The sequence below is a fragment of the Didymella exigua genome, assembly GCF_010094145.1.
Source record: "Didymella exigua CBS 183.55 unplaced genomic scaffold M421scaffold_1, whole genome shotgun sequence".
NCBI classification, from domain to species: Eukaryota; Fungi; Ascomycota; class Dothideomycetes; order Pleosporales; family Didymellaceae; genus Didymella; species Didymella exigua.
In genome coordinates this window covers 900,428-924,552 of record NW_022984775.1, presented here as the reverse complement: position 1 = coordinate 924,552, position 24,125 = coordinate 900,428, and the positions used below count along the sequence as shown (strand labels likewise).

General features: G+C 54.7%; 9 protein-coding genes across 9 annotated transcripts; 2 read left to right on the top strand and 7 right to left on the bottom strand.

Moving 5' to 3' along the window:
• Positions 1 to 4,157: 4,157 nt before the first annotated feature.
• Positions 4,158 to 5,125, bottom strand: M421DRAFT_50844 (carbonic anhydrase; the record flags this gene model as incomplete). Its single annotated transcript, XM_033594868.1, has 2 exons — positions 4,158 to 4,555; positions 4,606 to 5,125. The coding sequence occupies 2 exons, from the start codon at positions 5,123 to 5,125 to the stop codon at positions 4,158 to 4,160; spliced, it is 918 nt and encodes a 305-aa protein (XP_033454406.1).
• A 91-nt stretch (positions 5,126 to 5,216) lies between these two features.
• M421DRAFT_114330 (uncharacterized protein) lies at positions 5,217 to 5,771 on the bottom strand. The gene has a single exon (XM_033587230.1). The coding sequence runs from the start codon at positions 5,608 to 5,610 to the stop codon at positions 5,308 to 5,310; it is 303 nt and encodes a 100-aa protein (XP_033454405.1). The 5' UTR covers positions 5,611 to 5,771; the 3' UTR covers positions 5,217 to 5,307.
• A 2,733-nt stretch (positions 5,772 to 8,504) lies between these two features.
• M421DRAFT_114303 (uncharacterized protein) lies at positions 8,505 to 10,493 on the bottom strand. The gene is made up of 3 exons (XM_033587229.1): positions 10,121 to 10,493; positions 9,467 to 10,069; positions 8,505 to 9,418 (listed from the first exon to the last, which is right to left on the bottom strand). The coding sequence occupies exons 1-3, from the start codon at positions 10,167 to 10,169 to the stop codon at positions 8,709 to 8,711; spliced, it is 1,362 nt and encodes a 453-aa protein (XP_033454404.1). The 5' UTR covers positions 10,170 to 10,493; the 3' UTR covers positions 8,505 to 8,708.
• Positions 10,494 to 10,542: 49 nt separating this feature from the next.
• Positions 10,543 to 12,802, bottom strand: M421DRAFT_415203 (uncharacterized protein). The gene is made up of 2 exons (XM_033590611.1): positions 12,722 to 12,802; positions 10,543 to 12,390 (listed from the first exon to the last, which is right to left on the bottom strand). Exons 1-2 carry the CDS (start codon positions 12,728 to 12,730, stop codon positions 10,819 to 10,821), a joined length of 1,581 nt encoding a protein of 526 aa, XP_033454403.1. The 5' UTR covers positions 12,731 to 12,802; the 3' UTR covers positions 10,543 to 10,818.
• Positions 12,803 to 12,974: 172 nt separating this feature from the next.
• On the bottom strand, positions 12,975 to 14,054 carry M421DRAFT_415202 (uncharacterized protein). The gene is made up of 4 exons (XM_033590610.1): positions 13,906 to 14,054; positions 13,570 to 13,734; positions 13,313 to 13,425; positions 12,975 to 13,263 (listed from the first exon to the last, which is right to left on the bottom strand). Exons 1-4 carry the CDS (start codon positions 13,957 to 13,959, stop codon positions 13,254 to 13,256), a joined length of 342 nt encoding a protein of 113 aa, XP_033454402.1. The 5' UTR covers positions 13,960 to 14,054; the 3' UTR covers positions 12,975 to 13,253.
• Positions 14,055 to 14,151: 97 nt separating this feature from the next.
• Positions 14,152 to 16,011, bottom strand: M421DRAFT_415201 (uncharacterized protein). The gene is made up of 2 exons (XM_033590609.1): positions 14,751 to 16,011; positions 14,152 to 14,699 (listed from the first exon to the last, which is right to left on the bottom strand). Exons 1-2 carry the CDS (start codon positions 15,970 to 15,972, stop codon positions 14,398 to 14,400), a joined length of 1,524 nt encoding a protein of 507 aa, XP_033454401.1. The 5' UTR covers positions 15,973 to 16,011; the 3' UTR covers positions 14,152 to 14,397.
• A 185-nt stretch (positions 16,012 to 16,196) lies between these two features.
• M421DRAFT_415200 (glycosyltransferase family 39 protein) lies at positions 16,197 to 19,942 on the top strand. Its single transcript, XM_033590608.1, has 4 exons — positions 16,197 to 16,882; positions 16,939 to 17,228; positions 17,276 to 18,543; positions 18,595 to 19,942. The coding sequence occupies exons 1-4, from the start codon at positions 16,584 to 16,586 to the stop codon at positions 19,672 to 19,674; spliced, it is 2,937 nt and encodes a 978-aa protein (XP_033454400.1). The 5' UTR covers positions 16,197 to 16,583; the 3' UTR covers positions 19,675 to 19,942.
• A 141-nt stretch (positions 19,943 to 20,083) lies between these two features.
• M421DRAFT_415199 (uncharacterized protein) lies at positions 20,084 to 22,354 on the bottom strand. Its single transcript, XM_033590607.1, has 2 exons — positions 22,283 to 22,354; positions 20,084 to 22,233 (listed from the first exon to the last, which is right to left on the bottom strand). The coding sequence occupies exons 1-2, from the start codon at positions 22,305 to 22,307 to the stop codon at positions 20,237 to 20,239; spliced, it is 2,022 nt and encodes a 673-aa protein (XP_033454399.1). The 5' UTR covers positions 22,308 to 22,354; the 3' UTR covers positions 20,084 to 20,236.
• Positions 22,355 to 22,522: 168 nt separating this feature from the next.
• M421DRAFT_303 (PIG-U-domain-containing protein) lies at positions 22,523 to 23,946 on the top strand (the record flags this gene model as incomplete). Its single annotated transcript, XM_033589127.1, has 4 exons — positions 22,523 to 22,664; positions 22,724 to 22,991; positions 23,040 to 23,659; positions 23,708 to 23,946. 4 exons carry the CDS (start codon positions 22,523 to 22,525, stop codon positions 23,944 to 23,946), a joined length of 1,269 nt encoding a protein of 422 aa, XP_033454398.1.
• Positions 23,947 to 24,125: the final 179 nt, after the last annotated feature.

The following is a 24,125-nucleotide window of genomic DNA, read 5'->3' as shown; positions in this document are numbered from 1 at the left end:
CCTGTCGCGTCTAAGAGAGCTACACGTGGGCGTAAGGCTTCTACACCAATCGTTGAAGAAGCTGTCGTTGGGGAAACAATTGAGGACGAAGAGCAAATGCCACAACAGCCTGTCAAAATTCAGGTCGCGACACGTGCACGCAAAGCGCCTGTCAAGAAGACACCAGCAAAGAAGGCCGAGCCTGTTGTTGTCGCAGAGCCTGCTGCAGATGAGGCGGAGGATGTCCAAAGGACTGCGACACGGACACGCCAGACCGTCACTATCGAGGAGCCAATTGTTGAAGAGGCACCCAAGCCAGCTTCGCGAGCGCGCAAAGTGCCTACGAAGAAAGCCCCAGCTGCGAAGGCTACCGACGCTCCTGCTGTCGAGAACACCATCGCTGCTGAGCCCATCAAGCCTGCATCTCGCGCGCGCAAAGCAGCAGCTCCTCTCGACACAGCACCAGTGCTTGCGCCCCCAAGCAGAGCCACACGCACCACTCGTAATGCCGAGTTGCCCCCGGCTTCACCCCTCAAGGCGCCTGCGCGCAAACCGACAAAGAAGGCTACACCAGCTAAGTATGCGAAGGACGCTGTTGAAGAGCCTGCCCCGGTCGAAGCGATGATCATCGACGAGAGCGTCGCTGTGCCTGAGCCAATTCAGGAGCCCTTCGCAGAGTACCCTACTGTACCTTCAACACCCGCACACACCACTCAGCCGCTCACCAACAAGCGAGCTATGTTCGAGCTTCCTCAATACCCTAAGACACCGGCGCACATTGTCGCACCTATCTCATCGAGAGCAGCACTCGCAGCACTACCAGGTTACCCGAAGACACCTGCTCACATCCGTGCTCCCATCTCGAACAAGGCTGCGATGGCTGAGATGCCAGAATACCCTAAGACTCCCGCACACATCAAGGCTCCCACAAGCAGTAAGACGGCGCTCATGGAGATGCCCAGCTATCCCGAGACACCTGCACACATCAAAGCACCTTTGAGCTCCAGGCAAGCACTCGCTGAGCTGCCAGACTATCCCACGACTCCTGCTCACATCATGGCTCAGTCGCGTCTCAGCATCATTGAGGAGGCCTCCATGGAGACATCTTTGACCCCTCAGCAGCCTGGCATGCCACCTGTGGCCTTCTTTGCAGTGCCCCGAACACCAGCAGCGCAGTGTTCTCCTGCACATGTGGCAAAGAAGGAGATTTTCACTCCGCAAGGCGTTACGCCTGCGGTCGTATTCCCTGCCCCTTGCACACCACGAGCGCAGTCGTCACCAGAGCATATAGCTGTGAAAGAGACCTTCACTCCGGCGACCGCTACCCCTGCGACCGCTACCCCTGCAGTAGTCTTTCGGGTCCCCAGTACACCTCGCGCGCAGTCGTCGCCAGAGCATGTAGCTGTGAAGGAGACCTTCACTCCGGCGACCGCTACCCCTGCAGTAGTCTTTCGGGCCCCCAGCACACCTCGCGCGCAGTCGTCGCCAGAGCACGTTGCGATCAGGGAGGTCTTCACACCTGCTAGACAGGTTGCTGGTGAGACCCAGGTCGAGGAAGCCGCGAGTGCGACAGTCGCCAGTCCAGCTGAGGCAGTCACACCTATCCGCGACAACACACCTGAGATTGTGCAGAGGACACCGGCTGTTCGATTCACAGCTCCCTCCACGCCACCTGCGCAATCCTCACCGGAACACATCGCTCCCAAAGAGATCTTCACTCCATTTTCCGCAACTCCAGCTATCGAGCTGAAGGCACCTTCCACACCCCCTGCACAAACATCGCCCGAGCACATTGCAAACAAGGAGAACTTCACTCCTCCGTCAGCAGCTCCAGTGACACCTGTTCGCGCTGCCAGTGCGAATAGAACGGCATTGGGTGAGCTTCCTGATTACCCAATAACCCCTGCGTTGGCTATAGAGGCCGCGATCCAGGAGGAGATCCGGGCATCGGCAAAGAAACAGACTCCGTCACCATCGCATTTCTCTACCCACGATGCGTCATTTGACGAAGACAGTGAAGTCAACGACCTCAGCATCTCAGAACTTCAGAACGAGAATACCCCGGCGGCGGAGAAGCCTCAGGTTCAGCTTGCACCTCTGCAGCTGAAGCCTCTCACATTGGCACCGCCAACAACAAAGACACCTTTCTTTGCGCCGCCGACTTTCACCCCGTCGGTCTTCACACCACGCGCAAGCAGCTCACTCTTCTCTGCTCCTGCTCAAGCTTCACCAGCAAAGTCTGCGACATTTGCGCCCGGCACAAATTTCTCGGCATCGACGATAGTGTCGCCCATGAAGTCTTCTCTTCGTTCTCCTGTCAAGTCATCTCTACGATCGCCCGAGAAGAAGAGGACTTCTAAGACTCCGAAAAAGGCTGTTACCTGGGACGACTCTGAGGAAGAGAAGTCCCTTCTCTTTGATGGCCCTCTGCAGGGCTTGACCTTCTATGTTGATGTCATCTCCGACAGCGGCAAGAACCAGTCTTTCCTGTTTGAGACACTCCTCATGGATCTTGGCGCAAAGATTCAGAACGAGTGGAGCGATGCTGCCATTACACATGTTCTCTACAAGGACGGCAACCATGATACAATCAGAAAGGTCGTCGCAAGCAAGGGTGCTATCAAGGCTGTAAACGTCAGCTGGGCTCTAGAGTGCGAAGCGAATAAGAAGCGCGTCGACGAGACCAGGTACCTTGTCAACCTGTCTGCTGCACTTCCTGCGAGTCCCAAGATCTCGATGGTCCCATGCACACCCGCAAAGACGCCCTCGAAGTACGCCGTCCCGCCCTCTTCTGAGCGCAGCCAGCCCGCTACACCGACCTCATCCGAGTTCGATCGTTCCTTCAATGCCGACGACAAGGAGAACAGTGAGCTCGGCATCTACTTCGAGCCCGATGGCAAGATGGCTGTCCGCACGCTGCCCCAGAAGAAGTCTAACTTCCTCATGAGCCGTAGCCCGATCAAGACGCCTAGCAAGCAGAGGATGATGACTGCTACACCTATGCGCCCGTTCTCGACAACAAAGAAGAGGAGTGCTGAGGTCTTCGCTGGTATCACTATGGCGCCGCCAAAGAAGCTGAGGCTATTCTAAGCCAAAGCAAGTACATGTTGATTTGGATATGGGAAGCATGTATGGAGTTCTGGGCATCGTCGGCACGGGAAACAGTTCTCAGCCCGTCACCCACCGTTTCCATACTGACCTTACCGTCAAGGCTTGAGCTACCCCATTGCGTTGCAGCACCTCACAGTGCTCCCGTGGGGTCTGAATATAGCCGGATGGAACACTCGATATGGAGTCGTGGGTGTTTGTGTTGTAGAGACTCGATCGACCCGCTTGATCTTTTGAATAATTCTGGGATACCCTAACACTCACTCGTCCAATGGACTGAAGGGTTGGCGTTGTACATGGAGCTGGGCTAGGGCTTTGTATATCATTTTTTTTTCAGTCGCGTACATACGTACATAGCTGCAAATCGAGTACATTCAGACAATGCCCTCGGCCTTCAAACACAAATGCAAAATGCAGTGCTAGACGAAAGCGTGCTCTCGTGACCGTTACCTCCATCAGTGTCTAAGCGCATCCCGCAGGGTTGAGACTCAGGTGCGTTTCCCCCTGGCCCTCAAATGAAAGCAACTGCCACGCGCCTATCCTTCCGCAGCCGCAGCTCTTGGTATGCACGGGTCGCCACATGCCTGGAACCCTATGGACTTCCACGAATGAAGTTAGGGTTCGCTTGCATGTTTCCGTGAACTGCATTCCAGAAGCTTGGGGCTTAGTGTCGCACAGCAGAAGATCCGTATACGGGTGTCAATACGTGCGCCTGCATGACGGATGGGCCGAAGCCTCTGGGGAAATTGCGTTTCTTGACTATGTATTGAACGCTTTAGCTTCGTGCTCGATGGAGACACGAGACTCGAAGAGTGACCCATTCTGTCCACAGTAGAGCAACACTGTTGCATCAGATCACATTTGTCCACCGTTTCGAGCCATGATCATAGAAAGCTCATCGGAGGAAAGAAATTCTGAAATGATATAGGTACAGAAGTCTAAATCCGCAACAAAGTCCCTGCGCCAGCCCACTGCTGGCTGCAACGGCTCATCTGCGCCACGCTATGCATTATACGACAACACCTCCGCGCTGAACACCTTCGTATCCCTTTTACAACGATTCAGCACCATCACTCGGTAGCATTAGCAGCAGCAACGCCACTGTTCGCACCAACAGTCAACATGTTATTCCCACCAAGCGTGTTCTGGATGAACCTCGCATTGAACTTTACAATACTCTTGATCGCATTGTAGTCGGCAACAGAGACATCAAGAGGATCCTTAACGATGAGGAACGTGACGCCCTCGGCGCAGGGAGGAGTAGTCAAGGAGCCAGAGTATTGCAGGATATCGGAGGACTCGATCTTTTCGAACACGCCGCTGAAGTCTAGGCCGTCTTCAATCGTGGTCTTGGTGCCGGGGGTGGTGATGGCGTCGAGGCTGGATGAAAGGCCGGCGATGATGGGGTCGCTGTCTGAGGCCGAGACTTGGAACATCAAAGCGATTACGGCGAGCTGGGTGTTGTCCACTGCAGACTGGTTAGTGAGTGCGGTCGAAGCTGTAAAGGGGTTGACTTACAGACGCCCTGGTGGACCATGTGGACTTCGAGAGGGAAGTACTCGTCGTTGATGTGGTGCTCAGAAGGAGTGTGCATGTGGAACTGCACAAGGCGGAAGTCCGTTCCGTTGAAAGAGGTCGTGCCGTTGACGATAACCTCAATGGTAGTCCCTAGGTTCTCAAACTCTACCGCCTGGTCTGGAATGTCCACGATAGGACGGTCCACAGCAGGGTCAATGGTATCACCTGAGGATGATTCGTTAACACAAGCCCGCTTGTGAATGATGATATCCCGTCTAGTAAGGTTTCCTGCTGAGGCTTCCGTATCGATGTTGATGGGAGACTGATTTAGGCCGGCCTTGCAAGCTTCATTTTCAGGAGCGAGGGAAGCCCAGTTGAAAGGTCCGTTCTCAGGTCCATAACCGAAGGTATTGACCTCGACGGTGCCATCTTCAGTACCAGCGGCGCGCTTGAACATGGAAAGTCCGTGAAGACATGTCGCCGAGGCCGTAGAGGCGAAGAGGAGGGACTTAAGAAGCATGTCGAAGTGGTTGTATGCTGCGATACTGGGACCTGAAAGGACTGAAGTTGTTGGGAAAGATGTTGCTATCGATGATGATCCAAGTCCAGGGGAGTCCAGATACTTTATGTAGGTAGCAAGGAGATCCACAGGTGGAGTGAGGTTGTGGGGAAGGGGTGCCGACGATCAACGTCCAGAATGGCTTAACAGGGGAATAGAGTAGCCGCAGGTTCTAGCTGATCCAGCGATACGGCCTTGAAATTACACAAGAAAGCTAAGACAATACTGCAAGTAGGAATTGTAAGAACAAAAAGGCCGCAGAAGAACGCTAAATTGGGATAGACGAATGCCGGGAAGAGAAGGACCGCGTGGAAAGATAGACTGAATTGACTTGAGATGATACCCAGAGTAAGAGACCAAGCCCCAAGATATACGCAAGACACGACATCAGCTTGGAGGCCGAAGGTTGACCATCTTACCCGCGCTGACCAGCCTTCAGTCCGCATGCGCTGCCAAGGAGAACTGTGGGAGCCAAGTCATACACTCAAAACCCCGAGGACGGCAAAGCACGTATTCAGCAGGCGGTATACGGGTGTGGATGAGGATCCAATAAAACCCGTACGAGCCCCCAGAGAGAAGACATTGCCAAGGCTAAGCAGTGTCGGAGACCTGCCCAGAGCATAGCCCTCCTAAGCCTAGATAGAATCTATGTTAAGACTTCTGACAGTTGCTTGGGTGCCCCTGCGTCTCCCCGAAGCGTCAAGCTCGTGTAAGCGAGGGCCATATGCCGCTGACAGATACGTCCAGGATAAGACACCCGCAGAGCGCGAAGCCACACTTCAAAAACACCATAGTCTTCACAATCGGGGTTGCTTATGTTCCTCGATGCTGATCGGATTTGTGATATCATAATCAGCCCATCATGACCGTACATACCTTGCAAAGGCCCACCGATAACCTGCAGGCTGATGCAACTCAGTGGGCGTTAACGGTTGTGATCTTGGCCAGAGACGACCATCAACAGCCTTCCCAGCTCTGAAACTCCACCTCGGCCTCCTCGTCGTTCTCGGCAGACTCCGACCTATCAATTGCGCTTTGGCTTAATCAACCGGGGCATTGAGACACGATGACAGGCATACGCATCCTTCTACAGCCGGTGACGAATCCTAGTCCCGTTTTCCTCGCCAATACCGGTACCGACGCCTGTTGTCCTTCCTCAGGCATCTTGGCTGAGATGTGCCTAAGGCGTTTGCTCACTCGAGCTGCCAAACATGGAAACTCCTGGAAATCAGCTCATTTGTGAAATGCGACAGTTAAGAGATGAACGCCAGGACGAGGCGTCAAGCAAGCATTAGCAGCCACGTTTTGCCTGCGTTTCTCGTGGCGCCGGGTCTCCCGATCATATACCAACAACTGAGGCATCGTATGCAGGCGACAGAAAAGGAGCTTGGAGCCAAGCGGTAGGGTGTTGGCCTGGCAGCGCCAAGTGCAGGGCGGATGAGGCGTGCGGCTCGACGCCGCCGTGCAGGAGTCCGGCCTCGAAAGCCGGGGTCGATTAAAGACGCAAGTCAACGATAATATCCCGCCGACGCATGCAACATCGCGGAAGACCGGGCAGTGTATGATGAAGGAGAAGTCGTTACTGACGACCGCAGCTCGCCGTTACATTAGGATGCTGTCACAATTCAAGCCGTCTTCGATCGTAACTTCCAAGCGATTAGCTGCAACGGTGGTGCTAACGCTTGGGGTTATTTCAACACCACAACTCTTTCCCGATAGACGACTCTTGGCAGGGCTGTGCCTGCTAAAGTCTAACAATCGCCCAATTGTGTTCGTACTCGCCGTACTCATTCCCTGGAGCAACCGCTCAGATCTCGGTGCTTTGGCGGCCTCCAAGCTGTCTAATCTGCTAAACACCATGCCAAGTATCTTGAGGTCCTCCAACTGAAGCACGTGGGCACCTACAAAATGGCGTGCTTGGCGTCCGGTTTTGTACTGTTGATTCTTTTGCATGCTATCTTGACTCCCGTCGTCTGTCCCGCCTACTCGGTCTTCCAAAAGTGGGAGGAGATTACAAGCAGAACGCCTTGCACGATCCGGGATCGCGGTATAGACGCGTCCAGAAGGTATCAAGCAGGTACAAAACAACTTGTTCCAAGATGGTCGATATCTGGGCTGGGCCGATAGGATTTCGACAGCCTGGACGGGCTGCTTACTCCAATCATCCTTCCGGATCTACAAGCATGATGCATCAGAGCTCACTATTCAAGCCTCTCAGTAGAAGCGTCGCAATTATAGCACAGTTTGATATATTCGTCTCGGAGTGGGACAAATGCAAAAATACACAGGGTGACACCGAATTGCAAGATGCTGCATGTGGCTGACACTTTCTTGGTCTATCCTTCGATGCATCATTCGGCCTTGTAATGAGATGGAAGCACCCCTCTCTATCCCGAGCACAATTTAGACGATTGATGAAGGAGTTCAAGGGGCAGACTTCTGCCAAACACGAGACAATCTGGACGAGACGATCACGAACCAGGCTGTGCGTGTTTTCGGCGGCCGTCGACGTGCGCGTCAGATTCTAGTAGTCCCGTATCGCAGATTTGGTGACCTAGAGTTGCCCGTACTTGAGATTCTTTTGGAGATCTTCTCCTTTCATCCCATACACATTGCAGAGACACCCAAAGAAGACTGAAGATATTACTGCCGTGACTGAAGCTTCGACCTTGCCCTGATCACCTCTTCCCTGTACCCTTCGGCCTTATTTCAACATCACTACACGACTCAGAGCCCCGGATCCGCACGTGTCCAAATTCCCCAAGATACAGGTACTTCAGTCCCACAGCATAGAGCGGAGACGCCTTCGGTTCTGCCAAGAAACCGCTGCCGTATTTCGATCTTGCTCTGATTGTGTTGTTCCTTTCGTCCTTCGGTCTTGTCAGATCACCCCAAGATGGCTCAGCAATCTGGCACTAGCCCTTTGACTTGCTCAACACGGACATAGGTACTGCTCGAATGGCTCTCATTTGGACTTGTGCCTGTCGCGCTGAGAAGGAATGACTCGATTCCACCAAGCAGCATAGCATGGCAACATCCGTTTAGACGTCTTAAGTGGCTACACACGACCTGCTTCACTTTCTCGTCACTCAAAAAAATTCGGGGATTCTGCCTTGCGTACTATTACCCATTGTTATTGCCGTGGTGTGAAGTTTGGCAGCTACCTTTCACCGCGAATAGCATTATACTGAACAGACAGTGATGCGGGAGTGACGCGGGAGTGACGCGAGGACCTCAAATTCGTTCTCAGTCCTCAAAAGGCCTTCAAAATGCAACTGAAGTAGTGACGGATCAATGCGATTGAACAAACATGAATTTGGCTCTCACATCAAGTTCACAGCCGTGGAGTTCATAACCTGTTCCTATTACATGTATCTTAATGATATCATTCCGGAACAGTCTCCAGCTCATGTTTCCAAGCAGCAATATACTCTTGATCCTCCGTCCCACACTCACTCTGTAGCTCCTCCACCCAGGCCTGCGCCTTACTCATTCGTTTCTTCGTCCGCTCATCCATCCGATCCCACTCCCCATATCTTAACCATCAGAAGAACTGCCCCTCTTTCTTGCCCTCTGGCGCATCGACCTTCTCGCCCTCATTCTGACCATACCCAGTTATACCCGACAGCAAGCCACCAACGCCCTTTCCAACACCACCGAGCGTGCTGCCAACGCCGCCGATTACATCGCCCTTTCCGAGCTTGCCTACGCCGTCGCCCAGACCACCAGTGACTCCGCTGACCGCATTCGAAGCGCCTTTACCCACGTTGCCGACGACGCCTCCAACAGGGCCGCCGACGGTCTTGCCCACGCCTCCCAGTCCGTCGCCGACGGTGGTTCCTAAGCCTTTACCAGCGCCCTTCACCGTATTACCAACGCCAGATGTAGCGCCTGCAACGGTCCCGCGGACATCGCCTCTGCTCAGCGCACCTGTGGTCTTCGACACCGTGCCCTGCACACCTTTCGTCGCCGCGCCAGCAGTGTAGTACAAGTTATCACTTGCGCCCGTCACGATCTTGCCAGCGTTATCCGTGACATGCTTGACCGGCTTTCCTACACCGCCAGGGAGTCTGTTAAGACCATTGCCCACCACGCCTGTGGTGGCATTGACTCCCGAATTGATGCCGCTTGTAGCGCTGTCGCCGACGGTGTTCACGAGCCCCGTTGTAGCGCCGACTGTACTGTTGACACTGCTTGACGCAGCGCCTGCGCCGCGCGAGACAATGTTCTTCTTCGCAGTGGGCGCAGCTTGGCCTGGAGCCTGGTGAGCACGAATCACGGAGAGGGGGGTTGGCCACGTACCATCGACGTTCTTCTTCACGGGTGTAGCCTTCGCTTGATTGGTAGCGCTTTTGGTTGCAGAGTTGACTGCGGATTTGGATGGGTTGGCAGTCGTCTTGGTGGGTGTTGGTCCTTGGGTAGATTTCACTGTGCTGGCTGGCTTCGAGGCAGTTGGTGTGCCAGTTCCACCAAGTTTCCTTGGGGTCTTCTTGACGGGAGCAGCAGCTGTGCCTGCTGTGCTGGTAACTGCGGGTGTCACCTTCTTGGTGGCAGCGGTTCCGGCTGTAGGTACTGGCTTTGAAGTATTGCTGACATCCTGCTTTCCCGTTGAGGCAGCGGGTGTTGCGGTCTTCTTGAGAGGCGCAGCAGTCTTTGTTGGCGTGGCTGCTGTAGCAGGCTTTGTCTCTGTGGCTATCGCTGGAGTCTTCCGAACAGGAAGCTTCTTCTGTGTACCCAGTGGTGTTCTTGGCTTGGTGGTAGCTGAACTTGAGGCAGCCTTCTTCACAGGAGGAATGGGTGTTGTCTTCGATGCAGCAGATTGTGTGGCCTTGGCTGGACTCGTGTTGACGGTCTTCTTCGTCGCCGGTGTATTGCCTGCAGTTTTGGCAACGCTATTGACGCTTGCTTAACAACTGTGTCAGTCATTGAGTGTCATGTTCATTCGAAGGTACTCACATTGCAACGCGCCAGTCTGCTTTTTGAGGTCGCCAACGATATCTGTCATTTTGAACTTTGGAAATACGATTTACAGATAAAAAGAACGGGAAACGATAAACAGATCGCTGGAAGATTCAATGTTAATATGGAGCTTGCATCATGAAGTCACACGCGTTAGAGTTCAAGACATCATCCCTCATACGTCATCCTTCGACTGCATCCCTGTCGTGCAACTTGCGAGGCTGTGGGGAATCTTGTTTTCTGACACGGCTGGTCGCCGCTGAGCGCCATTTCTAGGATGTTTGGAGATTCCGGCCCCTGTTACTGAGACCCGAATCGCGCGGAGCGGAGACCAATCCGCGTGTTGGTTCCTGGATGTGCCCCGCTTGGAGGCCATCGACTGGACAATCGCGCAGGTCGCACCGTTGAAGCTAAGAGTTGTCCCAGCCAAGTGTAACGGTATCGATAGTTCTATCTGCTTGAAGCTACGCGATGCATCCAATGCTCCAACCATCCGCGTGAAAGAGATTTCTTCGCTCATTTGCTGGTAGGTGCTCGATCTTCATACCAGAATTGATGCATTGACTTCTCCTGAGGTTTACAGGAGCTGCCCCATCCCAGATTGACGGCCATCCTCTGCGTTCTCATGCTAAGACGCAGGACCCGCAAAGAACTGCGAACATCCTCAATCACCTTCAAGCCACTATGAAGGAGTCCTACTCTTTGTCTAGCTCCGCCTCTAAGCTGCCCAGCAGATCTGGTGTGTTTCCTGCTGGCTCTGCAGAAGACTGTTCATGAGAAGGCACTGCTGCAGGTTCTGGTGCTGGTACGGACACCGATTCGTCGGTGGGTTCGCCTGCTAGGATGTCTACGCTCGCAGGTACGGACTCGGTCTCTGTAGATGGGACGGGAGCTGTAATTGGTTCAGACGCAACTAATCCAGTTGGGACTGACTTCGATGATGCTGGGTCTGCTGATATCGGCTCTGCTGGTGCTGTCTCCGATGCGATCAGTTCGATCGCGGTAGCTGAAGTGGGCACTTGACTTGTTGAGTTTTGCCTGCTGTGGTTGGCTGCGGACAATGGAAGTTCTGGTGAGCTGGATCGATCTTGAGCAGTAGTCAGTTCTGCAGCCTCTGCAGGCTCAGGTGCCGATATCAACGCCGGTTGAGCTGCCTCTACAGGAGATTGCAAAGTCTCGAGTGGAATGATCATAGCCTCTTCTATGACAATTGCTGACTCTGTAGGGGCGACAACATTAGGAGCATCGGTCATCTCCACGACTGGGGCGCTCGTAGGTGCAGGTGCCGGTGCTGATGCCTTCGAAGGTGTCACTGGAGTTCCGTCATCCTGGTCGTGCTCCTGTTCCTCATCTTCTGAGCCTTCCTCTCCAGACTCATCGTCCTCTCCAGCTTCACCCATGGGCGTGTCGCGGTCAGATGGCTCCACAGATCCTCCCTCGCCCTCTTTCAATTCGCGGATGGCAGGCATGACACCATCACCGCCGGGTGCTGGAGTGCCTTGCCTTTCTGCACCATCAACGAAGTCGACCTTCTTTCGGCCTCTCCCTGGCCCAGGTCGTGGGATGTGCTTCGTCTTCTTCTTCTTAGGCGGAGGCGGTCTTCTCCTTGGCGGTGTTTGCTGTAGGATGTCGTTTGCGACCACTATGCCTTCTGCGTTCACAACGCCAACTCCTTCGACGACAGTGCCAGGCGCCGCAATGACTGGTGCGACCTCAATAGCAGCATCGGTAGGTGCGACTTCACCCTCTACTACCTGTCCTTCTGGTGCCAGGACCTTATATACTGCAACATTGCCTTCGGCGTCAAGCTTCTTGACTTTGGTCTCCCTGAGCGGCGCTTGAACCTGACCATTCAAGTACTGTGATGGCAAACCTTTGCGCCTCTTTGCAAGGTACTCCGGTTCCGGCGCTTCGTTGTGTCGCGCGACTTTTACATACTTCTTGATGGTGAATCCTATCGACACTTGCTTGTGCTCTGGCTCCTCGTCTTTCAGCTCATTGTCATCATCTTCAGGCGGAGCTGGAGGTTGGATGGTGCGTCCAGAGCGTGCAGCGCGAAGTAGTTGCTGTGAGTGCTCCGGTAACATGTGAGAATCCCGTGGCATGTGTAGTTCGGGCCACGCGTTGACGTCCACGGGCTTGCTGTCTGCAGCATTGGGTCCGACCGTGACTTCGATCTCTCTGTACTGGTTGATTGGAAGCCCCTCGAGCACATTATGCTCGATCTGACCACGTCCTTGTCTGTTGGACCGGTCTCGGTTGCGAAACTGATAAGGTCTTGTTAGCCTGGTATCAGGAATCAAGGACGGGCTGCCTGGAAGCGTGAAATCGGGAAGTGGTGTTTGCATGGCTGCGAGGGAGCACGAGGATAAGGGAAGGGAACGTCTGTCGACAAATTTGGTGTAGTGAGATGGTTGGCTCCGCGAGCTCTGCGAACGTGTGCGAATTTATTGCCTTCTGCAACCACAAATACTGAGCTAACCATGGTTGACGATGAAGAATAATTTCACGTGGCAAAGATGAATGCGCCGAATGTGTTTGCAGGGGTCTATGCAAACCATGGGTGAAGACAAAGTTGGGCAGTGGGAGATGACGTACCCGGGACATTATGGAGAGTAACTGCCACAGCAGTGGGGCGTGCAGCAGTTGTCAAGTATTTGCGCTTGGTCGCGATGGGGCGGTGAATGGTAAGGGCAGGCGCGTTGGACGTGACTTCGAGGTCGAACGCGACTGCCTGCACCGTGCGCGGGGCTAACGCCCAATCCGTTCCATGAGCTCGCCAGTACCAGACATCAGCGACGACCTCCGGCATCAAGCTCAAATCGATCTAGACTGAAGATCAATGGATATTTCCAGCTACAGGTAGACAGAGTGTTTGTCAATATCAGTGTTGTTTGTGTCCATGCGCAATTACTACAATGTTGTTGACGAACAGTAAGCACCCTATAATACACTCGTGGTACCACAACTGAAGGCATCCATATTCCCACAAGATTTCAGATACCACCTGAAGCACATGCCAAATCTAAGGCCCATCTATCTGCTCGATTGTTCGCTCGAAGGGGAGTGGATAGTGTTGTTACATGATCCAACATTGATCTCTGCTCAATTATAGCACTTATGATAGGGCTCAGTCCCAACTGCGTTCGCATTAGCAGGGCTTCTTACACGCACATCTTTTGCACTTACCCTTGATCCTTCTGTCTGATGATGTCGTTCCTGTTGCCTGTCTGCTTGCCCTCCTTGCCGCCCTCGACGACCAATCGGTCGATCTGGTAAAACTGGCTTATGACGGTTTGCCTCTGCAATGGTGCGTCAGCTTGGTACTTTGATAATTTACGGCATGAACACGAGATGATTTCCGCTGTCCTGTTGGTTTGCGCAACGGTCTAGCGTCGCTCTTCCAGTGTTCACCATGCTCGAGCCTGGATGTAGGTGCGACACACCTTCAGCATCTGCAACTCCTTCAGCCCCTTCTGCATAAGATCTTGCACTCTTCTCTCCTCCGCCTCTTTCTGGTGTTCCCGGAAGGCGTCGCGTGTTCTTCGTTTGGCGTACTCGCGGAAGTTGTAGGCGGCGAATTGACTGCCCTGTCGAAGCAGAGAACGATACTGTGCGTGTCTTGTTAGCTTTTAAATACCTTCAGCTAGTAGTGGCATGATTGCGCATCACATGCTGTCTTCCTCATCCGGCTTGAGCAGGAAATGATTGCTCAATGTCGAGTCGCAACGAGGTGCAGCAATGTGAACGCAGCGGTAACGGAGGCGCGATCGGGAACGTACAAGTGAGCGCACTTGGTAGGGCATATCGCCCTTTATTGCTTGTGCCAAAGACATGTTGATATGTGTGGAGTAAGGCGTCGGTGTCGAGCTACAGCGATGGTATGCGCCGCGAAATAACGTTACTGATTAGGTCATAGGTTTGGGTCTGGGTTGCGGGCGAACTTTGAGCCCGGCCGGCGAACGCGGAGATACCTCCTCACTCTTAAATGCGGCTCAATAATGCGCTTCACGTAGGTGTTGAATTCAGCCATATTTTGAATGTATGTATTTGATCGATGCTACTTTGAGGGCAGTTCAGTGCCACAAGACGTTATACAAGATCTCTGGCTTGGTCTCCACCCACCCTGGGTATACTTCGTACATGCGTCGAAACGCCAAAACTCCAACCCAATGCAGTTGATATGAGTACATGCGAGCAGACCATTCACGGCACGCTGCGCAGTAACTACGGAGCGCTTTTCAAAAACATAACTTGACCTTACCAATGGAGCCTTAGTGACGATGCTTTTCCTGGATCCTTCGCAGTTGCTCTTGTACGTTCATGGACTGCATCTGCTGAATGCGCGCAGCATCCTTAGCAGGGTCTGGCTGTCCATCGTACGATAAAGCTGCCTTCTTTCTGCGAGCTTCTTCTTCAGCAGATATGCTTTGTCCAGTAGCGCCATCGTAGATATCGTCACGTTGGCTAGCAAAGCGCTTGAGGTTGTTCGCCACGTCCGCCGTGTTGATCGTCGTGGAGTAGCGTTGCTCGGCTTTGTCTCGTTGTTCTTTCCAGCGTGGATCAAGCAGTTCAACTGAGGAAGTGGTCAGCAGTATCCGGTATCTGAGAAGATAGGGTGGCATACTTCGAATGTGCTCATCAATCTCGTTGGCAGGGATGTTCTGCTTGCAGTTAGGGCACACGACCGTTGCAACGTTGGCTTTCTTCGCCGCGCGGGGAACATAGTCTGTGACAATGCGGCCAGGCGCTCCTCTTGTTGCCGCCTGCTGGCGTGCCCTGGCATCAGCTTCCGCCTGTGCCCGCGCCTGCTCTTCCTCGCGCTGTCTCTGAGCTGCCATGTAGGAGTAATCCTGAGGAGGTGGAGCATATTGTGGGTAGGCGACCGGAGTCATAGGTACGGGTGGTGGCACTGGGTAGGCCTGGTGAGGTGCGGGCGCCTGTTGCGAGACATTGTAGTATGTCTGCTCGTCGGGCATAGCTTCTTCGAGACGTCTAGTTGACAGCGAGACGGCGGCCTTCTGTTCAAGCGACTGTGACTGCAAGTCATTGAGCAGCGCAGGCGGAGGAAGATCTGCGGCATCGTCGGCCTCATCGAAAAGCACTGTTGCAATAACAGTGAAGTCGTGCCAGTCGATGGTGGCGTACTCCCTCTTCTCATCCTCGGCCTTCTTCTCCTCCTTCTCTTTCTGCGCAGAGACGTACTTGACGTACTCAGCACGGCCTTTTGCTCGCTCCAGAATATGAAGGCGGTTCTTGATATTCTCCTGCAATTCTGCAATGCGCGCCTCTACCGTCTGCTCCTCCTCCAGCAGAATCTTGTACTGTTCGACGAGCGACCTGAAGAACTGGAAGAAACTGTGGTTGGCGCGAAGGAATTCGAATTGATGGTTGCCAGACTCGCGGTTTCGTAGCTCTTTCAGCCAGTTCTCGCCGACACGCGCTGTGTACAAGGCTGTCAGCTTCATGACCTCAAGATCCTTAGCGTTGATGTTCGGCATGCGCGCTGAGAAGCGAAACGGGGCGGGCTCTGGAGGCCCCTTTGGCTTCTCTGGTACAGGCTGGGCGGCGCCTTTTGCGGTGGGGCCGTGGCCGGCCTTTAACTGCTCCAAGTACCACAGAAAGTACGGGTTATATGGGTCGTCATCTAGGATGAAGGTGATTTGGCTTTTGGAATCGTTGGAAATGCGCTGCTTCAGGCTTGCGAGCAGCTGATCGCCTCTGCGGTAAACGAAATCTGCGGTTTTGGCGACACCAGCGCGGACGCTGGCCGGGGGGATGACGATGTTCTCGGGCGGTCTGACATCTAGTTCGGTAGCAGCAGCACTGTCTCCGTTTGCGACCGCCATGGTGATGTGCGGTTTGCGATTGAGCGGCGGAGGTGGAGCTGCAACGCCGAACAGAACTTCTGAACGGCAGGCGCGTTCGAGCTTGGCGGATCAGCAGGCCGGTGCGTGCACGGTCCCGTTCACGTTCGCATCTCGAATCGTTCGGCGCAACACCGAGGACAATGACAGAGGTTTGATAGTGTGCATACACCTTTCAAATTGTAATTCACTTGCATCAGTGCTCACGTCGAGTGAATGTTTGCGTTACAGGCGATGTTCTTCACTTGCTGATACTGATGACAGTGAATACGCGGCTGCTCCTCGAAATAGTTCTCGTTTCCCTTTCGAGATAGCGCTAGCTTCGCGGGAGAGCCAGCTGTACTCTCTCCCCGAAACCCCCCAGTATTAAGTAAGGACAGGGTACTTGATCTTCTGTAGCCCCCCTGGCGCTGCTCATAACCACTGCGCTGCCCACCCCCGGCATTGATCTGCCCTCCCTTCTTACTCTCGTTCAGACTCGTTGCTCTTAATTGGGAGCTGACAGGTGTTCTCCCACCACTTTCTGGAGCTCTCATAGTAGCTTCAGCCCACCACCTAGTCGAAACCGCAATTCCTTGGGACCATCTGCCGCCATGGCGAATCGCACGGCATCGAACCAGTACCTGAGCGAGAAGCCGCAATCGCGCCGCTCAGGCAAATCCCCCTCGCGCTCCCCAGCACGGTCACCAGCACGATCGCCCGCGCCAAATGCACGAAAGCAACAGAAGACACAGCAAGTCCTTGGCTACCAGTCCGAGGGCGTGCAGGATCATGACATCTTCAACCTGCCGGGCTCCGACTGGCAGCTTCTGGGTCTCCTGACGGTCGTTGCAAGTGTTGTGCGCCTGTTCAGGATCGCCCAGCCTAGCAGCGTTGTCTTCGATGAAGTCCAGTATGTTGACCCAATTGACATGTGAACGCGAGTGGTGTCTAACGTTGTGCCTCCAGCTTCGGTGGATTCGCGTCCAAGTATATCAAGGGCAAGTTCTTCATGGACGTTCACCCGCCGCTCGCGAAGATGCTCATTGCTCTGACCGGCTGGTTGGGTGGATTCAACGGCGACTTCGACTTCAAGGACATTGGCAAGGACTACTTGGAGCCTGGTGTCCCATACGTGACAATGCGTCTATTCCCTGCCATTTGCGGTGTCTTGACCATTCCCACTATGTTCCTGACTCTTAAGGCTGCTGGTTGCCGTACCACCACCGCGGCTCTGGGAGCAGGTCTCGTCATTTTCGGTAAGATTGCATGGTCTCTGGGTTCTGACTTAAACTAACTCCTGCAGATAACGCGCTCACCACTCAGTCCCGTCTGATCCTCCTCGACTCGCCGCTCATCATCTTCACTGCGTGGACTGCGCTCGCATGGACTGCCTTCACAAACCAGCACGAGCAGGGCCCGAAAAAGGCTTTCCAGCCTACATGGTGGTTCTGGCTGGCACAAACTGGCCTCGGTCTTGGAGCTACAGCTAGCGTGAAGTGGGTTGGTCTCTTCACAATCGCATGGGTTGGCAGCTTGACGCTTGTTCAGCTCTGGGTCTTGCTTGGAGACACAAGGACCACCACTCCTCGTCTCTGGTTCAAGCACTTCTTCGCCCGCCTGTTCTGTCTGGTTGTTATTCCGATCTCCTTCTACATGGCTATGTTCGCGATTCACTTCGTCTGTCTGGTCAACCCTGGTGACGGTGATGGTTTCATGTCTTCTGAGTTCCAGGCCACCTTGAACTCCAAGAGCATGCAGGACGTTCCAGCCGATGTCGCGTATGGTAGCCGTGTGTCGCTCCGCCACTGGAACACACAGGGTGGTTACCTCCACTCTCACAGCCACATGTACCCCACCGGTAGCAAGCAGCAGCAGATCACTTTGTACCCCCACAAGGATGAGAACAACATATGGATCATGGAGAACCAGACTCTGCCAATAATGCCAGAGGACTACACTGGCCCTAACCTGACCAGCCCTAAGGCTTGGGACGATATTGGCCCCTACAACATCGAGGATGGCGGTGTCATCAGACTCTACCACATCACCACTGATCGCCGCCTGCACTCTCACGATGTCCGCGCTCCCGTCACTGAGGCCGACTGGCAGCAGGAGGTCTCTGCTTACGGCTACGAGGGCTTCGAGGGCGACGCCAACGACTTGTTCCGTGTTGAGATCGTTAAGAAGCAGTCTGAAGGAGCCGAGGCCAAGAAGCGCGTCCGCACCATTCAAACTAAGTTCAGGCTTGTTCACATCATGACCGGCTGTGTTCTTTTCTCGCACAAGGTCAAGCTTCCCGATTGGGGCTTCGAGCAGCAGGAGGTGACATGCGCGAAGGGTGGTACTTTGCCGAACAGCATCTGGTACATTGAGGGCAACGTTCATCCCAAGATGAACGAGACTGCTGAGCGCGTCAACTACCGCAATCCGGGTTTCTTCGGCAAGTTCTGGGAGCTGCAGAAGGTCATGTGGAGGACCAACGCTGGCCTCACTGAGTCCCACGCCTGGGACTCTCGCCCGCCATCTTGGCCTACTCTCCAGCGTGGAATCAATTTCTGGGGCAAGAACAGCGTAAGTGCTTCTATGAAACTCACTGATCGCCTCCCAGCTAACGTCTTGCAGCGTCAGATTTATTTGTTGGGAAATCCTTTCACGTGGTGGACATCCTCAGCTCTGATTGCCCTCTACGTCGCCATCAAGGGCCTCGCTGTTCTTCGATGGCAGCGTGGCTTCCGGGACTACAACAATGTCACCTTCAAGCGCTTCGACTATGAAGTCGGCATGTCCATTCTTGGATGGGCGTTCCACTACTTCCCGTTCTACCTTATGGCACGTCAGCTATTCCTGCACCACTACCTTCCAGCGCTCTACTTTGCCATCATGGCTTTCTGCCAGATCTACGACTTTGTAAGCTACCGCTTCGACATCTTCCGCATCAAGAGGACTCCTGCTATTGGTCAGGCGGCAGCTGTTGGTATCCTCGCCATTGCTATCACTGTCTTCACCATCTATGCTCCTCTCGTATATGGTAATGCATGGACCAAGAGTCAGTGCAACAAGGTCAAGCTCTTCGACACTTGGGACTGGGATTGCAACAATTTCTTGGACACGTACGAAGCCTACAACGGTCAGAGTACGGCTGTGCCCTCCATCTCAGCTATCCCGTCATCCGTAGCACCTCCGCCACCTGCGCCTCCCGCCGCTGTGCCCGATGAGCAACAGCCGCCAGTTCAGCAGGAGAACAAGGCTGAGGGTGAGGCGGTAGTGTCCCCACCACCTGAGGGCGCCCCAGCTGTCCCGTCTGACCTCCCCGTCGTCTCCAAGGAGGAGCGCGTTGAATACCGTGACGAGAACGGCCGTATCCTGAACGAGGACGAGGTCAAGGCTCTCGCAGATAAGGTCAGCTTCAAGACCCGCTACGAGACACGGACACGTATTGTCGACGCTCAAGGCAACGAGATCTACGAGGGTCTCGTTGAAGCCCACGAGCCCGCTGAAGAGCACGGTGTTGCGCCCCCTCACCCCGACGTCGAGGGCCGCAACCCCGAGACTAAGGAAGCCAGTGAGGCCGCCGAGGCCAGCAATGTTCCTCCCACTGTTGAGGCCGTCGAGGACCAGAAGAATGAGAAGAGCATTGAGCGCGAGGCAAACGAGGCTAAGCCTGCTAGTGAGCAGCAGGCTGCTACACAGGAGACGGAGTAGCGTTTCGTATGTCACATGTTTCCGGAAACGATGATAGGATTACGGCATACTACCTGTAGATGTACATTTGTTTATGTGCGTCTGGTAGTGCCGTCTCTCTTTTGTATCTTGTATGATATATTAGCGTTGGCGTGGGCCATGGGCGCGTGGTTTGGGTCTGGATGGGATGGACACATACATTCATCACTAGTCTTTCAATACCAACTGTAAAAGCCACATCTCGTCTAGCATGCCAGATTGAAGTATTCACGAACAAGATAACATTGTGGCCATCTTGCTACCCTTTTACACGCTGTGCTCTGGCAAGGGACGCCTTGAAGTCAGCGGTCTTTCGATACCAGTGGACGTGTTACTCGGTAGCGTTCGCAAAGAGTAGATCATGAGATAGTGTCACTTCAATCGCAATAACCCAGATACTCAGATGTCAAGATTCAAGCTGCGCATAGATTCAACAAAGTACATCAGATGCCCAGGCCATCAGCACCAACTACTCCCAAACGCCATCCTTTTGGTATGATCATCCTGCATGCCTCTAGACAACCCTCAGACTGAGCGAAATCATCTAGATGGCCTCGGCCGCGGCCTTAGCCTTGTCCAGCTTGGCCCTCTTCCTGCGCAGGCCCTCGCTCTCGGTATCGCGCTTATTCGCGCCGTACTCGATGCGCTTGAGGAGCTTCCTCTTCTTGTTGCTCAGCATCATCTTCTGGCGCTCGCGCTCCTCATCCTCTGCCTTGCGCGCCTTGGACGCCTTCTTGCGGATCGCGGCGTTCTGCTCTTTCTTTGTGGGCGCCACCTTCTTGAGCGTCTTTCCTGTGGCTTCGGCTTCCAGCTCGGCTTGGTGCTGCAGACGCAGGGCTTCGGAATCGGACATATCGGATTCGGCGTCGGATTCGTCGCTCTCGTCGGCCGCAGGGGCGGCGTCGTCGTCGTCCGATGAGACGTCAGAATCGTCGGAGTCGCCGTCAACGTCCATGCCCTCGCCGACTTCGACGGAGCCTGCACGGTCGACAATGGCGTCCATGTCCTCGTCATCGTCCTTGGGCTCGAATGTCTCCTCGTCGGCCTCGTCTTCGAACGCTTCGGCCTCGCCCTCGGGCTGCTGGGCCGCGAGCGGCAGATTGGGGTCGTACTCGCCCTTCTTGGGCTTGACCCAGGGGCTGAGATGGGGAGGCAGTTCGGCGCCAGGACCGTACAGGTCGGGACGCAGAAGCTTGCCCTGGTTGATCGAGTCCCATACCCACTGAGGCTGGATGTATGTCCGGCCGGGCATCATGGAGTGCGGCCATTGTGCTTTCGGTGCGCCGTCTTCGGTGTCGTTGGAGACGGGGGCGGCGGCGGCGTTTGCGAGAGAGGGACGGTCGATGACCTGATGGGTGATGGAGGGGTCGGACTCGTTCGTTGTGAAGGCGCCGTCGCCGAGGATGCTATCCCAGCCTACGCGCTTGCAGCCGAAGGCTCGGAGAATGAACTCGAGGGATGCACGGGGTGTCTCGCGGGAGAGGTAGACTGTGAAGGGTGCGAAGAGCGAACCGGCTTCGGCGCGGCTGGCCTGGGGCTGGGGCAGAATGTCACCGCCCTTGGCGGTGGGCTCGAACTTATCGATGCCCTCAGTCGCTTCCTCTTCATCGTCGCCCTCAGCTGCGGCGACGATCGCTTCAGCGACCTCCTCTTCGATATCGCCCTCAGCTGCGATCCTGTCCGCAATAGCTTGTGCCTCGGGGTTAATCTCCGCATCCTCATCGTCGTCATTGACAGCCTCCTTTCCGTTGACACCCTTGCCTTCCAGCTGGAAAGCAGCAAGCTCACCACCCTGCTCGTCGCTCTTGGCGTTGAACTTGGGAGGATATACGAGGCCGACAGAGGTGTAGAGGCGGTAGTTAACGAAGCCGAGCAGTGTTGTGTAGAACTCGACGAATGTGCCCATGATCCTGAAGTCGATGTCTCCACCTGTGCGCTGCACGAAGCGGTAGGGTACGAGCCACAGAATGTCCTGACCCTGGATTGTTGCCTGGTAGTAAATGCCCTTGATTGACAAGAACGACTTGCGGAGCGCGTGGGAGGTGATAACGTAGTGCTCGAACTCGCGGGTCAGGCGCTGGCAGAGGGCGATGGTCTTTGCGGGGATGTGTTCGCTGGAGGGCAGATTGGCGAACAAAAAGAGCATGGAGAGGGCATCGTCGAGGTCGCGGAGGGCGTCGACGAAGGTCGGGTAGCGCTCCTTGATAATGTGGTCGAGCTTGACCTTGGGCATCAGGTTCTTCTCGAGGCGCGCGGCATCGCCAGACTCGCCGCGACCGAGGGCGCGACCGATCTTCTTTGCGACGGCCTTGTGCTCGCGGAACTTGGCCAACAGCGGCTCATGCAGTAGGTACTGGATGTCCTTGGTGTAGTAGAAGGTGGTGGCAGCGGTGGAGCCCTTGGAGACCTTCTTCTTGTTGCGCGGCTCACGGGGGTAGATTCCCTTGAAGATGCATAATCTTCTGAAGTCTGGCAGCGAAATCTGCAGCTTCTTCACGGCGCGAGTGCGGGTGATGTAGTTCTTCGCCGCACCAGAGGTGCCTGCGCAAGTCAGTATGTCGAAGAGAACAGGTGAGCGGGGCCATCATACCCTTCTTCTTGGAGCGACCAGCCATTGTGAGTTCGGGTGTGTTTGCTGCGTTCTCGAGACCGCGAACTTTTGGAAGGCGGGACTAGAGTCGTTCCTACTTTTTTTGAGAGTTCACCGAGCTAGTGACCCACTCCGCGGCCCTAAAACGGCAGGGGTCCACCGAGACGCCAGAACACCACCAAAGCTGCGCGGCGCTTGACATGGTCGTCATGGCGCGTCGTTCCCCATAACACCACAACGATGGCTGTCGACAAGCAGAAGGCACTCCTGTTTGGAGGTGCTGCTGCACTGCGGCTCCTGCTGTTCACTGTCTCTCCCGGGCTTCCCAATCTCCTTGCTGGCCGCGTCGAGGTGTCTACTCCCGTGACGAGCTTCAAGAGGTGTATGTTGTATACCAACATCTATTTAGGAGGGACGATGGAAATCTGACATGGAACCCAGTACAAGAAGGACTCTTCCTCTACACCCACAACGTCTCGCCCTACGATGGCGGCCTGTACCACCAGGCACCCCTCCTTCTGCCTATCTTCTCCCTGCTGCCGAACCCATCCTACCACCCAATCGCTGCGAACATCGTCTTCACTGTCGTCGATCTCTTGAGCGCATACGCACTGGCTCAGGTTGCTCAGAGTGGGACCGCTGCCGTCTCCCGCCTATTCTCGTCCTCGAGAAAGGACTTGAGATGGAGCAGCACAGCCATTGCAACAGGGTACGGCACATCGTGAACTTGCATTGATCGCGCGCTGATACGTGACAGCTTTCTATACAACCCATTCACGGTCTTGACGTGCCTCGCGCGTTCGACCTCGGCACTGACAAACCTGTTCGTGCTGACCGCCATGGCTAACGCGTCGCAAGGAGCCAGCAGCACCTTCATACTCGCTCTCTCGTTTGCTGCATATCTCGGTATGCACCCGATCCTCCTATTCCCGCCGCTTCTCGTCCTTCTATACGACGCTCGCGCCGCGAAGACGAAGACCGCGCCGAATGCCTGGTTGTTCGCCATCACACATACACTGGGCTTGACTGCGGTGTGCAGCGCGCTGCTCGCTGCATCTGCCCTCTTGACAGGATCATGGGACTTCCTGGCGGCTACTTATGGTGTGCGCCTTCTGCTGCCAGATCTCACACCGAACGTTGGCTTGTGGTGGTACTTCTTCATTGAGATGTTTGACTCCTTCCGCGAGTTCTTTCTTGGCGTCTTCTGGTTGCACGCAGCCTCCTACATGCCTGGTCTCACCATTCGACTGCACAAGCAGCCTCTTTTTGTTGCCTGCACTTTGACTGGTATCTTTGCAGTCTTCACGCCATACCCAAGCATCGCAGATGCAGCGCTGTACTTGTCCTTGGTACCGCTCTTCCGGCACCTGTTCCCTTGTGAGTCGCCCCCAGCATTGTGTGCCCGCAGAACTAACCGGTCGCTAGTGATGCGTTACACCTTCGTGGCATCCGCAGCTGTACTGTATGCATCGTTCCTTGGTCCTGCGTTTTACCACCTGTGGATCTATGCCGGCTCTGGAAACGCCAACTTCTTCTATGCCATCACGCTGGTGTGGAGTCTTGGTCTGTCGATCATCATTGGAGACTCCCTCTTTGCTGCTCTACGAGACGAGCTGGACGTGGAAAGGCCTGAGCTGAAGGGCAAGGACGTTCGAAGGATATAGAACCTGTTGTTGCCACAGCAAGAAAAATGCAAGTGGAAAGTCACTATCATTGCAAGCTCCGTCATTATCACATCGCAGATTCACAAAGGGCGTTGCAGCTACCAGGAGCAGTCTATAGGAGCTGCTGTCATGTGGCCACACAATAGGGCCACAACTTAAGACAGGCTGCCTAGAAGAGC

What these genes read in the sequence shown, in the direction of transcription:
- M421DRAFT_415200 (XM_033590608.1), top strand. Translation starts at nt 16,584, where the DNA reads ATGGCGAATCGCACGGCATCGAACCAGTACCTGAGCGAGAAGCCGCAA. An exon ending in AGCAGGTCTCGTCATTTTCG is followed by an intron (nt 17,229 to 17,275) that starts GTAAGATTGCAT and finishes TAACTCCTGCAG; the next exon opens with ATAACGCGCTCACCACTCAG. An exon ending in ATTTCTGGGGCAAGAACAGC is followed by an intron (nt 18,544 to 18,594) that starts GTAAGTGCTTCT and finishes AACGTCTTGCAG; the next exon opens with CGTCAGATTTATTTGTTGGG.
- M421DRAFT_415201 (XM_033590609.1), bottom strand. Translation starts at nt 15,972, where the DNA reads ATGGCGGTCGCAAACGGAGACAGTGCTGCTGCTACCGAACTAGATGTC. An exon ending in GATTGATGAGCACATTCGAA is followed by an intron (nt 14,700 to 14,750) that starts GTATGCCACCCT and finishes CCACTTCCTCAG; the next exon opens with TTGAACTGCTTGATCCACGC.
- M421DRAFT_114303 (XM_033587229.1), bottom strand. Translation starts at nt 10,169, where the DNA reads ATGACAGATATCGTTGGCGACCTCAAAAAGCAGACTGGCGCGTTGCAA. An exon ending in GCAGACTGGCGCGTTGCAAT is followed by an intron (nt 10,070 to 10,120) that starts GTGAGTACCTTC and finishes ACAGTTGTTAAG; the next exon opens with CAAGCGTCAATAGCGTTGCC. An exon ending in CGTGAAGAAGAACGTCGATG is followed by an intron (nt 9,419 to 9,466) that starts GTACGTGGCCAA and finishes ACCAGGCTCCAG; the next exon opens with GCCAAGCTGCGCCCACTGCG.
- M421DRAFT_114330 (XM_033587230.1), bottom strand. Translation starts at nt 5,610, where the DNA reads ATGCGGACTGAAGGCTGGTCAGCGCGGGTAAGATGGTCAACCTTCGGC.
- M421DRAFT_415199 (XM_033590607.1), bottom strand. Translation starts at nt 22,307, where the DNA reads ATGGCTGGTCGCTCCAAGAAGAAGG. An exon ending in TGGTCGCTCCAAGAAGAAGG is followed by an intron (nt 22,234 to 22,282) that starts GTATGATGGCCC and finishes TGACTTGCGCAG; the next exon opens with GCACCTCTGGTGCGGCGAAG.
- M421DRAFT_415202 (XM_033590610.1), bottom strand. Translation starts at nt 13,959, where the DNA reads ATGTCTTTGGCACAAGCAATAAAGGGCGATATGCCCTACCAAGTGCGC. An exon ending in CCTACCAAGTGCGCTCACTT is followed by an intron (nt 13,735 to 13,905) that starts GTACGTTCCCGA and finishes AGACACGCACAG; the next exon opens with TATCGTTCTCTGCTTCGACA. An exon ending in AGGAGTTGCAGATGCTGAAG is followed by an intron (nt 13,426 to 13,569) that starts GTGTGTCGCACC and finishes GCACCATTGCAG; the next exon opens with AGGCAAACCGTCATAAGCCA.